General features: G+C 37.6%; 1 protein-coding gene across 1 annotated transcript in view; it reads left to right on the top strand.

The window, feature by feature from the left end:
• CNTNAP2 (contactin associated protein 2) overlaps positions 1-15458 on the top strand; it is a 1739191-nt gene that overhangs the window by 1422121 nt on the left and 301612 nt on the right. The window contains exon 15 of the mRNA XM_081799929.1: positions 12524-12651. Coding sequence (XP_081656055.1) covers positions 12524-12651 — 128 coding nt within the window. The remainder of the gene's footprint in view (positions 1-12523; positions 12652-15458) is intronic.

The following is a 15458-nucleotide window of genomic DNA, read 5'->3' as shown; positions in this document are numbered from 1 at the left end:
GGGAAACTACATAGAACCATGAATTCCTGTGCTCAAAAGCTACCAATGACCTCATCCCTTGAAAAACAGACCTAACATTCATTACATTTGTGCCACATGTTTAAGTTAGCCAAATTTGTTCCAACGATTATTACTTGTTGTTCTAGAATAACAAACAAGCAAACATTAAGTGGAATCAGAGAACTACAGAGGAGGAAAAAAAATATTTTCCTCTACCTAGCATAGGATCTCCGGTTGGGGTCCTCTAAATTAGACTGGCCAGAGACAGATTAGCAAGAGAAAAACAAAGAGAAGTTTAGTAACGTGTGCATGATGCATGTTCACATCAGAGCACTCAGTGATGAATAATCCAAAAAGATGGCTAAAACTTGGACTTATATACCATCTTAAGCCAAAGGAAAAAGGGATTTCGGCTTCTGGATGGGAGCAAGTTATGAAAAAGGGACCAGGAAAGTATGGTAAGCAAGAGTTGTTTAGTAAGATTTGTTTTCCAGATTAAGTCAGTACCTTCTCCATTAAAAAGAGTTGTTGGGTCCTTCTTTCGGGTACAGAAGAGGGAGACCTGTCTACAAAAGGAAATTTTTTCCTTTATGAAAGGAACATTTGTGCCTTTTCCAGAGCTTTTCCTGTTTCTACTGATCTCAGTGATCTTTAGTTCAAAAGAATTTATGTAGGAAAGAAGCATATTTTTTGGAGTTGCATATTCTGATACCCTTCAGAACCAAGATATATCATAACTTATTTTTACAAAGAAACAACAGCCCAGATAAATTTAGCAGCTTACTTTTATGTAAAAGAAGGGTTAAATTAGTACTATAGTCTTTCAAATCTAATTCTTTCCACTATATTAATTATATATGAGACTTTGAATTGAATACTACTTTCTAAAGAAATAAAACCTCAATTAGAGGAAAGGAATAGTAAAAGTTTTTTCAAGAGCATTCAAGGAACTCCCATTATGAGAAGAGTTTTCTGTCTCATCTTTTACCATTGATAGTAAGCACATACTAATTACTATTTTAGGATTGTGCCTAGTTAACTTCTATGTTTATTCATGTATTTATTCAACCATGAAACATACGGAGTGAGCTACTTTTAGGTGTCTACAGTATTTGGTTTATAAAGTTGCATGAGACAATATATATGGCCTCAAGGAACTTGCATTCCAGAAGGAAAATCAAAGAAGAACATTTTGCATAGAATCCTGAAATGGTTACTAAGGGTTTTCTAAGAGATTGTAAACTGAAGAGATAATTGCCTTGCATTTATAAAAGGCCTAAGCTATTCCCACTGGAAAGGAGTAATTGAATCTGTAATTATTTTCATTTCATAGGGGACCTAGACATGGATTCTAAAGATCTGATTGTGATGGTTGTTTTCTTAATTACTCTAATTGCTTTGTAGAGAATACTACCTTTCATCCATTGAGAAAAGCTCAATGGTCAATAGTGACTGAGGGCACCATTAGAAGTACTTTAAAAGTTCTACTTTATCATGTATCAGACTGTTGGCTGTTTATTTCAGCTTCTGATGATCCAGCCATGCTGAGATAGCCCCTGTGTGTTCTAGGAACAAAGGCATTGACTTCTGGTCATGATTTTTGTAAAGGAACATAAAGAAACTGGCAGACCTGCTCCATGCTGACAGTAGGGCTACCCTTCTAAGAACAGGTAATCCCCTCACCTCCATATAGTCATTTCAATTCCTCCCTCTCCCCAATCCAGCCTCCACAATTCATAGAGATCTGGTTTCTGGGAGTAGCCCTTTGTCTCATTCCATGGATGGAAACAATGGTTGTCACATTATTCCCTGGAAGCAGGTTCTAATAGGGGCCAGGATAGAGGGATAGCATTAGTTTCTTGTTAAGGGAAAAGGGGGTGGGGTGCATCCCCAGGCAGAGAAAATGTCGCAAGACGGAGTTGATGACAAAAAGAAAAGACAAAGAATAAAAATTCTCATTTAATTTCAAAAAAATGTTTTAACTAGAACTAGCCTTGACTTAAATTTATTGGTTTCCCATATTTCTTATGCACATTAGGTATGAACTAATACACAGTCAGGTAGCATTTGACATTATACCCTGAAGAAGCATTTCATTCCTGGGTAGAGTCACTTTGTGTATTGGATGTGTTCCTGAAGAATTATTTGGGAGTCAAACTTTGTCAGGTTCAACCGTATGCATATCCCTATTTCCTGTACTTCCAAAGTTGCAAGGATTAAATGAGATCATCCATGGTGAAAGCACTGTAAATATTTTAAAACTATACAACTGTAAGTTATTTATGTGCTTTTTGATTCAAAAGATGGAAAGACTAAGAATGCAAAGGTTTTTTGATAAAAATAACTACTAATGAATCTAACATTTTTAGTGAAACTTATTAGAAGAATATTAACTTTCCAGAAAAACTCAAGAAAATTCTTGTAGGGTTTTACCTTTTGACCTACTTTTTCTGATTACTCACTAAGAAAAAGGTATTTGTCTGGGGATAGCTATTAAGAGGCAGGAAGGATGGAAAGATACAAACACAGGTAATGTGAACATATTTTTTTAATCAAAAATCACACAAAAGATTACAAATAGTTTAGAAATGAGATGAGGATATGCTAAAAAGTATTGGCATTTCCAGGATATTAATTGCAAATGGTGACAGGTGAACAGAACTTTATTGTTAGGCATGTCCTGAAAAACCCAGGAGGTTTGGTTTTTGAGGAAGGAGGTACAGTTCCTATTTTAAAGATGGTTTGGGACAGTGACAAGCATAGCAGGCTGGGGTCAAGGGTACAAATGCTGAATAAGGAATGAGGGTGAGACTTGAACATGGGTAATATTGGTGGAGTGTCCTGCGCCGTTTTAAAATCTCGTCTCCTGTTAAAGAATGCTTACAGAAGCCAAGGGTGAGAACAGACTGAACGAGGGTGTTCAGGGGACAGTGTTCTGAGATCATATTTAGGAAGCAAGGTTAGTGGAATATGTAAATGTTGATACAGGGTAAGGCCCCTAAAAAAAGGAGTCAGTAGAGATTCTGTAGCCCCAGGTACATACTCACAAAGCCAGGAAACAGACCATTTCGTACTTCCACGTGCCACCACTTCCAGTGACATATGTAGAAAGGAAATGCCTTTCCCATTGAAAGCTGGTATTCACGACTGTCTACAGTCCTTTCTTTTTAATGACTATTGAAATATAATTTACATGCCATAAACATTCACCCATTTTAAGTATATGATTCAAGGAATTTTAGTTAATTTACTGAGCTGTGCAAAAAATGACCTCAGTCCCAATTTAGGACATGTTCATTACCCCTATAAGATTTCTGTTTATCATAAATCCTTGTTCCCATGCCCAGCCCCATGCAACCACTAACCTAGTTTCTGTCTCTATAGCTTTGCCTTGTCTGGACATTCTGTATAAATGAAATTATACAATATGTGGTCTTCTGTGTCTGGCTTATTTCACTTAGCAAGATGTTTCTGAGGTTTATTCATTTTGCTTATTTCATTTTGCATATTTCACTTCCTTTATTGCTGAATAATGTTCCTTGTATGGATCACTACACTTTGTTTATCCATTCACCAGTTGGTAGACATTTGAGTTGTTTCCACTTTGGGGCGATTATGAATAAAGCTGCTGTGAACAGCTACCTAAAAGTCCTTGTGTGACCATCAGCTTTCATTTCTCTTGGGTAGATATCCATGAATGGAATTATTGGATCATATGGTAAATCTGTGCTTAACTTTTTTTTTAAAGATTTATTTATTTGAGAAAGCACAAGGGGAGGAGCAGAGGGCGAGGGAGAGAGAGAATTTCTAGCAGACTCCCTGCTGAGTACAGAGCCTGACATAGGGCTCACTCAATCCCACGACCCCAAGATCATGACTTGAGCGGAAATCAAGAGCCAGCTGCTTGACCGACTGAGCCACCCAGGTCCCTGTGCTTAACTTTTAAGAAACTGTCAAACTGTTTTCTAAAGCAACTGTACCACTTTACAATGCCACCAGCAATGTATGATTACTCCAGCTTCTTCCAATCCTCATCAACACTTGTTATTGCCTGTCTATTTATATTATTATTATAGCTGCTCTGGTAGGAGGGATGTCTCATCTCAGTCTAATTTTAATGGCATTTTCTGTAGTTATTAATAATGCCAAGCATTGGGCGCCTGGGTGGCTCAGTTGGTTGGGCGACTGCCTTCGGCTCAGATCATGATCCTGGAGTCCCGGGATCGAGTCCCACATCAGGCTCCCTGCTCAGCAGGGAGTTTGCTTCTCCCTCTGACCCTCCTCCCTCTCATGCTCTCTGTCTCTCATTCTCTCTCTCGCAAATAAATAAAAAATTTAAAAAAAAATTATTATAAAAAAAAATAATACCAAGCATTATCTCATGCTTTGATTTCCCATTTCTACGCCTCTTGGTGAGACATCCTCTGTAGCTAAAACTTTGACTTTCCTGGATTCTTCCAGAAATTTCTAGCTTAGGTGATGCTGTGATGGAAATGCATAAAGCTCACTGACTGTAATTCTGGTTGTTGTTGTTTTTAAGTAGACAAGTAGTTCTAAAACTTTACGAAGGAGAAATTCTTCTCTGCTAAAATTATAGGACAGATTCATAGCATGGTAACTTTTATAACATCCAGTGGAAGATCAAACTCACAATTGCAAAAGTTTGGGATGTCTATTTTTCTTAGGGTTTCTTTTTTTTTTCCACTGAGCTAAGGGCAAGGCCAAACTGCCTAGAGGCTTGTTTGCTTTCTTAGTAGGGATACGAAAAGAAGGCAAGAGAAGAACAACAGAATTCTTCAGGAAAATAGTACTGAAGCAAAATAACAGTAAGGCCAGGTTAGAGAAGGAAAATCCACAGAATCAAGTTTTGCTTTAATAACAATGCTGATAGAAATATTATGCAAGAATCTGAGTTCAGGGCCTATTTGAAATGGATGATAGAATTTTTCTAATGTACAAGCCCAGTAACAGATGTAATTAGATTATGCTAACATGATAAATAGTTACTGAATATCTCCCTAAATTAGATTGACCTCCATCTGTAAAGATCATAACTTTCAATGAAGGCTTGTTTTGCTTGCTAAATAATTTTCATATAGGTGCTAAGACAGCAGTCTTATAAGTGTGCTCATGGGTCCCTCTCCAGTTTATGTCTTTTCACCTACATGTCTTTTTGGAAGTGGGTTGTGCTTCCTAAGACAGCAGACTACACATTCCTTTCAAGTGTACATGGGGCATTCTCCAGAATAGCTCACCCATTAGGTCAAAAATCAGGCCTCAACAAATACAAAAAGATTGAAAGCATCCATGCACCTTTTCTGACCACAACACTATGAAAGTAGAGGTCAACCACAAGAAAAAATTTGGAGACCTCAAATACATGGAGTTTAAACAACATGCTACTAAACTATGAATGGGTCAACCAGGAAATAAAAGAAGAAATAAAAAATACATGGAAAGAAGAGAAAATGAAAACACAACAGCCCAAAACATTTGGTATGTAGCAAAAGTGGTCCTAAGAGGAAAGTATATAGCAATACAGGCCTACCTCAAGAAGCAAGAAAATTCTCAAATAAACAACCTGCCCTTTCACATAAAGGAGCTAGAAAAAGAACAACAAATGAAGCCTAAAGCCAGCAGAAGGAAGGAAATAATAAAGATTAGAACAGAAACAAATGATATAGAAACTAAAAAAAAAAAAAAAAAACAACAAAACAATAGGACAGATCAATGAAACCAGGAGCTGGTTCTTTGAAAAAATCAATTAAATTGATAAGCCTCTATCCAGACTTATCAAAAAGAAAAGAAAAAGGAACCAAATAAATAAAATCACAAATGAGTAAGGAAAAATAACAGCCAACAGCACAGAAATACAACTACAAGAGAATATTATGAAAAACTATATGCCAAAAAATTGGAGAACCTGGATGAAATGGATCAATTCCTAGAAACATGTAAACTACCAAAACCAAAACAGGAAGAAATAGAAAACTTGAACAGACCAATAACCAGCAAAGAATTGAATCAGTAATCAAAACTCTCCCAACAAACTAAAGTCTAGTGTCAGATGGCTTCCCAGAGGAATTCTACCAAACATTTAAAGAAGAGTTAATACCTATTCTTCTCAAACTATTCCAAAAAAATTGAAAAAGAAGGAAAACTTCCAAATTCATTCTATGAGGCCAGCATTACCCTGATACCAAAACTAGATAAAGACTCCACTAAAAAAGAAGGCTACAGGTCAATAGCCCTGATGAACATGGCAAAAATTCTTAATAAAATACTAGCAAACCAAATCCAACAGTACATTAAAAAAATCATTCACCACAATCAAGTGGGATTTATTCCTGGGCTGCAAGGGTGGTTCAGTATTTGCAAATCAATCAATGTGATATACCACATTAATAAAAGAAAGGATAAGAACCATATGATCATTTTTTTAAAAGATTTTATTTAGGGGTGCCTGGGTGGCTCAGCCGTTAAGCGTCTGCCTTCAGCTCAGGTCATGGTCCCAGGGTCCTGGGATCGAGCCCCGCATGGGGCTCCCTGCTCCGCGGGAAGCCTGCTTCTCCCTCTCCCACTCCCCCTGCTTGTGTTGCCTCTCTCGCTGTGTCTCTGTCAAATAAAAAAAAAAATTTAAAAAGATTTTATTTATTCATTTGAGAGAGAGACAGAGCACAAGCAGGGGGGGAGGCAGAGGGAGAGGGAGAAGCAGGCTCCCCGCTGAGCAGGGAACCCGATGCAGGCTTGATCCCAGGACCTGGAGATCATGACCTGAGCCAAAGGCAGACACACCCCATATGATCATTTCAATAGATGCAGAAAAAGCATTTGACAAAGTACAACATCCATTCATGATAAAAACCCTCAACAAAGTAGGTTTAGAGGAAACATACCTCAACATCACAAAAGCCATATATGAAAAACCCACAGCTAATGTCATCCTCAATGGGGAAAAACTGAGAGTTTTTCCTCCATGGTCAGGAACAAGACAGGCATGTCCACCCTCACCACTTTTATTCAACATAGTATTGGAAGTCCTAGCCACAGCAATCGGACAACAAAAAGAAATAAAAGGAATCCAAATTGGTAAGGAAGAAGTGAAACTTTCACTATTTGCAGATTTCATGATACTCTATATAGAAAACCAAAAGATTCCACCCAAAAACTGCCAGAACTGATAAACAAATTCAGTAAAGTTGCAGGATACAAAATCAACATACAGAAATCTGTTGCATTTCTGTACACCAAAATGAAGCAGCAGAACAAGAAATTAAGGAATCAGTCCCATTTACATTTGCACCAAAAATAATAAGATACCTGGGGATAAACCTAACCAAAGAGGTGAAAGACCTGTACTCTGAAAACTATAAAACACTGATGAAAGAAATTGAAGAGGACACAAAGAAATGGAAAGACATTCCATGCTCACAGATTGAAAGAACAAATATTGTTAAAATGTCTCTACTACCCAAAGCAATCTACAGATTTAATGCAATCCCTATCAAAATACCACCAGCATTTTTCACAGAGCTAGAACAAACAATCCTAGAATTCGTGTGGAACCACAGAAGACCCTGAACAGCCAAAGCAGTCTTAAATCAGAAAAGCAAAGCTGGAGGCATCACAATTCTGGACTTCAAGTTATATTACAAAGCTGTAGTGATCAAAACAATATGATACTGGTGCAAAAATAGATACATAGATCAAGAGAACAGAATAGAAAGCCCAAAAATGATTCCACACTATATGGTCAATTAATCCTTGACAAAAGTGGCAAGAATATGCAATGAGAAAAATACAGTCTCTTCAACAAATGGTGTTGGAAAAACTGGACAGCTACATGCAAAAGAATGAAACTGGACCACTTTCTTATACCATACACACAAACTAAATTTGAGACCCAAAACCATTAAAATCCTAGAGGAGAACACAGGAAGTAAGCTGTTTGATATGGGCCATAGCAGCTTCTTTCTAGATATGTCTCCTGAGGCAAGGGGAACAAAAGCAAAAATAAACTAGACTTCATCAAAATAAAAGGCTTCTGCACAGTGAAGGAAATAATCAACAAAACTAAAAGGCAACCTACGGAATGGGAGAAGATATTTGCAAGTGAATATCTGATAAGGGGTTAGTATCCAAAATATATAAAGAACTTATAAAACTCAACACCCCCAAAATGAATAATCCAATTAAAAATTGGGCAGAAGACATGGATAGAGATTTTTCTGAAGACAAACAGATGGCCAACAGACATGAAAAAATGCTCAACATTGCTGATCATCAGGGAGATACAAATCAAAATTATAGTGAGCTATCACTTCATACCTGTCAGAATTGCTAAAATCAACAACACAAGAAACAACAGGTGTTGGTGGTGAGAATGTGGAGAAAGAGGAACCCTCCTACACTGTTGGTGGGAATGCAAGCTGGTGCCACCAGTCTTGAAAACAGTATGGAAATTCCTCAAAAAGTTAAAGATAGAACTACCCTACTACAATCCAGCAATTGCCCTACGAGGTATTTACCCAAAGAATACAAGAACACTAATTCAAAGGGATACATGCACCCTGATGTTTATAGTAGCATTATCTATAATAGCCAAATTATGGAAACAGCCCAAGCGTCCATTGACTGATGAATGGATAAAGAAGAAGTGAGACATATAATGAAATCTTACTCAGCCATAAAAAAGAATGAAACCTGGCCATTTGCAACCACATGGATGAAGCCAGACGGTATAATGCTAAGCGAAATAAGTCAGAGAAACACAAATACCCTATGATTTCACTTATATGTGGAATTTAAGAAACAAAAAAAGCAAAGGGCAAAAATAAGAGAGAGAGACAGAGAGGGAAAGAGAAAGCCAAAGCAAGATACAGACTCTTAATTATAGAGAACAAACTTCGGTTACCATAAGGGAAGGGTGGGGTAGGGGAATGGGTGAGTTAGGTGATGGGGATTAAGGAGTGCACTTATGATGAGCACCAGGTGATGTATGGAACTGTTGAATCACTATATTGTAGACCTGAAACTAATATAACATGGCATGTTAACTAAGTGGAATTAAAATAAAAACTAAACAAAGAAAAGAAAGTGGGCTGTGCCATAAGATCACATCAGAAACTCTGTACTAGTCACATCACTTCATTGCCATCTATGAATTTGTTTTCACAACCAGTTTGTTTCTAGCAGGCTGCTTTATGAGTTTCACACACAGCTGTTTGTAATTTTAAAATCTCTGGAGCCCTATTTAGATCTCTGCTCAAAAAATGATTGAGGGGGTAACTTTATCTTTTTTTCTCAGCTCTGTTTTCTTGGTTTGGTAGGGAATATCTGAGTGTTACAATTATTAGCTGATCCGAAGCCTTTGGGAAACTTCAATATGCCATTCAAAACAGTGGTTAAGGGGCACCAGGGTGGTTCAGTTGGTTAAGCATCTACCTTCAGCTCAGGTCATGATCCCAGAGTCCTGGGATCAAGTCCCACATCGGGCTCCTTGCTGGGCGGGGAGCCTGCTTCTCCCTCTGCCTGCCTCGCTTTCTCTCTCTGTCTCTCTGACAAATAAATAAACAATAAAATCTTAAAAAAAAAAAAAAGCAGTGGTTAATTTGGGGGTGAGGTAGTTCTCGATCTCTCTTTTACTTAGGATGTAGATGGAGTAGGGTATGCATGAGAATAAAACATTATGGTTATCTAATGGATAGGGTAGAAGCTACAGGGGAGGTGATTTGGACTATACTGAGTTCCATGTGCAAGTGGATGTGAAATCCTGGTGTAAACCAAAAATAATGCTTATTAGACAATAATCTCTAACCTCACCCCAGTCCCCAAGTATATGACCCTGCTGGGTCACATGGCAACTAAAGTTTCCTAGATTTGCTTTAAATTCAAGGTAGTAGCCCAGTTGAATTGGTGGGGAAGTCAAGGAGGAAAGGCTGTTGAAGAGCTTTCTCTGCTTAAGAGAAATATATGCCCTAGAGCTGCTCAGGTACCCTTGGTATCTGAATTTTTTCACATATTGAAAATGGATTAGAAGAATGAAATCAGATGACATTTGATGGCAAAAATGTTTATAAGCAAATAGCCTTCTTACATTTTGGTATAAAGCTGTGAACTTCATAACTTTGTAAAGCAAGATATAAAGCAAATACAAGAGGAAAATAAAGTACTTTTACTAAAAAAAAACAAAAACAAAAAAAAATTATGGTTATCTTTGAACTTGCAACTTAAAAATAACCTCACCATTTCAGAAGATCTAATTGTATACAAAAAGGAACTCTACATTTATGAGATTATTACAAAGATTTAAAAATTGTGTCTCCAAGTTGTTAACCTGTATAGATGTATAAATTCTTATAAGGTTACAGACATTCGATTTTGGCAAGAAGATTACACAATGATTGGAATATTTCCAAACATCTGTTTTCAAATTGCTCTTACATTAGCACAAATTTGGTATAAAGTGGTTGCTTTCTCACTCAACATAAATGAATCGACAATGGCAAGTATTGGCAAGGATGATGAGCATCCTGATACATGACTGCCTGCCATATAGTGCAGTCAATCCAAACATTAATTATTAACAAAGTTTAAATTATTTCTCACTTTTCGATTAAATAAATTTTAGCTTAAATGTTTCTTTCCCCACCTCAGAGATATTCCTATGTCTCTTCCCTAACTGCACACTCAACTGTGGGGACGAGTTGCATGACAGTCCACCATGGTAATCAGTGGAATATTTGCTCAATAAATTCCCAAAGGAAAAATGGATCCTGATGATTTAGAGCAGGAGTTGGCAGATTTCTTCTATAAAGGGCCAGATAATAAATATTTTAGGCTTCAAGTGCCATATGGTCTCTGTCACAACTACTCAATTTCGCCATTGTAGTGTAAAGCACCATAGACCATATGTTTTTAAAAAAAAAAGTGGCTGCATTTCAATATAACTTTATTTATGCACACTCACTTTGAATTTCATGTAATTTTCACATGACACAAAATATTATTCTGCTCTGGATTTTTTCCAGCCCCTTGAAATGCAAAAATCATTCTTGGCTCATGGGCCAACAAGATGAATAGTTGTCAGCACTTAGTTTGCAGGCTCCTGATTTAGAGTCATGTAATTCTAAGTGATAATGAACTTGTGGAGAATATCAGGCTGAAATTCCACAGGAATGCATATCATTCCTAGGAGGTTGTCAAATTCCAGTATGTTATTAAAGGGTGTTTTCATTTATTGTTGCTTTAAGAAACATTACATATCAAGTTTAATGGCAAACTTTTTTTCCCCTTTCTAATGTGATTTTAATTGATAGAAGTTCTAATAAAAGGAGTTGGGTTTGCAAAAGATTCCACTGAGATATTTGAGGCCAGGTCATCAGTAGATAAAACGTCAATGAGAATCACAGGGCTTTTCTGCATGATCTTAGTTCTTACTTGATAAACAAATCTTAAAAAAAAAAAAAAGAAAATTATTTTGGAAGCTCAAGGACAATGCAAAAAACAAAGGAGTGTAAAAATACACTTTTTTTGAGGCTCACTGGCTGAATTCTGACTCCTTCCTGGGTTTTCCATGGATCCTGACCCATGAGGGAGTGCATGTTCACTGACATTCCAGAAGGTTGGAGGGATAAGTAACTATTCCTAACAGCATAGCATTTTAAAGGCAGGCGTCCAAGTTGGTTCCCCTCAATTCCCTGAACTATTTGCCAAGAGATGTGAAAGACAAATCTTTAACCTGATTCTTGAATTGCCTCTCTATCTGGATGCATTCTATCATCCAAAGTCAGTTTTCTGTTACCAGTTGTGTGTACAATTTCAAAATTGTTATTTATATTCACACTGCACAATGCAAAAGAAATCATACAAAAGGGTAAGTCTGTGGAATGATTTTATAATGATTTGTGCCTCCCATCCATCCAGCCCCAAATGAGGGGATTTCTTAACCACAGCAGCGCAAAAAGATGAGGGGGCAGGGATTTCTTCTTAAGGTGAAGTCTGTGCTGCACCATATCTCATGTTGGACTCATCTCCTAGATTTCTGTGCTCTTCTTCCTTTATTTAGGGTGGGTACAGGGTAGAGTTAGGAGACCTGAAACAAGATAAGTATAGATAAGTTTTTTTAATAGGGTTTTGTTTCATATATTATCCAAGAGATCAGGTTGACTTCATTGAACTTTTGATTCCTGATGACAGCAAACTGCATACGTGCTCAAGCATTTGGTGCGTGTGTTTTTCAAGCAGTGTGGGATGCAACATATTGGTTGTGACTCTCTGGAAATCAGGATGTCAACTCCATTTTCCAGAAGGCAATGATGTCACAGCTGCTTCTGAGTAATACGTCGTGAGACCACTTGATGGAAGACAGAGAGCACATCTTGAACTGTGGTTCTACTTAGTGAATGAACCTCTGAGCATTTATTGGAATGTGGTCAATTATTAGACAATTTAAACAATTATCAGAAAAGACATGTTTCTGATTTGGCCTCCTCATTCTTTTCTGTTTTTCCCTATGATTCAGGAGGAAGGACGCTGGCTTCTTATCCTACAAAGACCACCTGCCAGTAAGCCAGGTGGTAGTTGGAGATACTGACCGGCAAGGCTCAGAAGCCAAACTGAGCGTGGGCCCCCTGCGCTGCCAAGGAGACAGTAAGTTTGCCCAGAAGCTGTGGCTTGCACTTTCTTATCAGTCTGAAATAGCGTTTCCCAGAAAGTCAGAGGATGGCAGGAAACAGACTTGCTCTCCTGTAACTCCCAAAGAGACATCATGCAATGAAAATAGAGCCAAATGGAGAGCTAGATAGACCTTAAAACATACAGGAGGGTGACAGCCGTCAAATCCTCCAGGACAGGAGCCTAGGTTTGGGCATAAAACATGGATATCCATCTTCCTTGAATATTCATATGTAACAAGTTTGACTACCTGAGTTTATGGTGATATAAATATTTAGCAATACTAATAGCATATGAGTGGCAGTCAACAGCTGCGGTTCCACCGAGTGCTGGTGTTAATGCCATTAGCATGGCTATTTAGATCACCATAAACTGAGTTATGGTGACATAAATAGTCACATTATGGCTTAATGTATCATTGTAAACTTGGATTATGGTCATATAAAGTTTGACATTATTGCTATCAAATTTCATCAGCATCAGAGCTTGATGGTCCCCTGTAAGCCAAGGATCGTTTCTGTAACTCCGTCTTGCTTTCAGGATTCGAGGAATTTGGGGCTGCTAGCTTGGACTGTGGGAGGTCAGGGAGTTAGAGCGATGATCCCGCCTAATTAAGGGCACCATTAGGATTTTATGTTATTTGATACCCTTGAGTGTGCTTTATGTGCAGTCGGAGGGGAATGGTGTCAGGTTGCTATGGGGATTCTGCAGTGAGCATCCTGGACATCGTTTTCTCTGATTTGGGCAACTCCCCTGAGAGTTCTATGCTCTTTTTTTTTTTTTTTTTTTTTTTTTTTTTGTGATTGTGTGCTAGGCATCAGGAGACCTAGATTGTGTTCCTTAAATAACTGACTTTCTGGGAGACCTCAGGCAAACCCCTCCACTTTCTCGGCTGTGGTAATGAGAATACCACCTGCGTCCCAGCTCCTCCTGGGGAGGCCATAAAGATTTTAGTGCCTGGATCTGGATTCCTCCTAGCAAAGCATTCTGTGTGATGGAATATTATTACCACTTCCATAAATCAAAGGAGAATTAGACCTACTAGATACAATAAATTATTGCATCGACTCCAAGAGGTGTCCTAAGGAATGTAATGGTGCATGCTTAAATGTTTACTACTTAGTAAATTGGGGCTGTTGGCAATTAAACAAGGCAATGTTCCTGATACAAAAGAGAGATGGAGTTTGTGCTGATTTTTCTTTTCTTAGTTAGAGAAAATGAAAATGCTGCCTTTAAAATTGAGACTGGTCAAAGAGCTTTATCATACATTTATTGAACAAGAATACTTTATTCATCGAGCCAGTCTTAGTAGGACTATGCAGCAAGAAATTTAATTTCAACTGCTTAAGAAAAAGATATTGACATAAAATAATAATAAGTATGCATTTTTTTAAATATTTTGAGAGATGGATGTATGATAGGCTCGCTCTCAAAATAGGCAGGTTCTCATGTGCTGTCTGATGAAATTCAGTTTCTTTTTTTTTTTTTGAAATTCAGTTTCATTATGTCATAATTATTCATTAATATATAAATGTAAAATATTTCTCACTCACTAATTCTAATTCTGGAGTTAGCTATGAATTAAAGAAAGGGTGCCCCAAGAAGTAATTGATTAACTTGGGGTAGTTATAAAAATCACACTTCTGCAAACTTTTGTTATCACTCTTAAAGAGAAGATTGCAGCCACATTGACTAGTATATGTTGAAGTGTATTAACAGTTTATAGCTAATATTAGCTTGCTTCCCTTAATCAATAAATCAGTCTTCAAGAAGAACTTATTACATGTCTGCTATTTGTCTGGCACTTTACTAAATACTCTTGAGAAATAAGAAAAAGATGTTAAACTATATTTTGAGAAATGCACAGGAAAAATATTGGAAAACAAAATGTTTTATAATAGAAGATTAGATTCTGCAATATAAAATTAGTGCTACTGATGCTCAAGAAAGGAGTGTAATATTGTGTATTTCAGGCAGACTTTGTATTTGAAAAGAGAAAATAAGAGAAGTATAGTGGTCAGTGTTTATTTGCATTTCTTTTCCAAGGCTGTTGTTCTTAGAGACATCTTTAGGACCCGTTGATAAGACGAAGAGCTGTTTTATTCGTGGGCGCCATATGAGCTCAGTGTCCTTACAGAACTGAAGCTTCAGAGAGACTCTTAATCCGTATTTTGCCTGATACTGCATAAAGCAAAAGCACAGTCAATATTTAATTGCAATTATATGGGATGCTTTTGTGTCTGAGAGAGAGAGAAATCTTCCCTTTTTGCAGGCATCTCAGAACATCATACCTTGTACCTGAATTGCCAGACAGTTTTGATGCCCACCTTCCCTTTAAGAATGTTCTAACCGGGCACAGTAATGAGAAAGGGTTCCACATCATGTCATTTTACAGTTTTTAACATGTTTGATTTCCTCCGATACTTTTACAGGCCCCCCCATGAGGTGGGGAAGGGTAAATATTAGCCTTTCTGTTTACAAATGAACAAACTATTTCTTTTATTTTTTTTTAAAGATTTTATTTATTTATTTGAGAGAGAGAATGAGATAGAGAGAGAGCATGAGAAGGGGGAGGGTCAGAAGGAGAAGCAGACTCCCTGCTGAGCAGGGAGCCCGATGTGGGACTCGATCCAGGGACTCCAGGATCATGACCTGAGCCGAAGGCAGTCGCTTAACCAACTGAGCCACCCAGGCGCCCCCAAACTATTTCTTTTAAAATGTCATTTACACTACAAATTTCTGTATGCCCTTGTAGCCTCTGGGAGGCTCCAGGAGGAAAGACA

Source organism: Leptonychotes weddellii, chromosome 12 (assembly GCF_054177405.1).
Source record: "Leptonychotes weddellii isolate Sample4059 chromosome 12, ASM5417740v2, whole genome shotgun sequence".
NCBI classification, from domain to species: Eukaryota; Metazoa; Chordata; class Mammalia; order Carnivora; family Phocidae; genus Leptonychotes; species Leptonychotes weddellii.
This window is presented reverse-complemented; position numbering and strand designations above follow the sequence as displayed.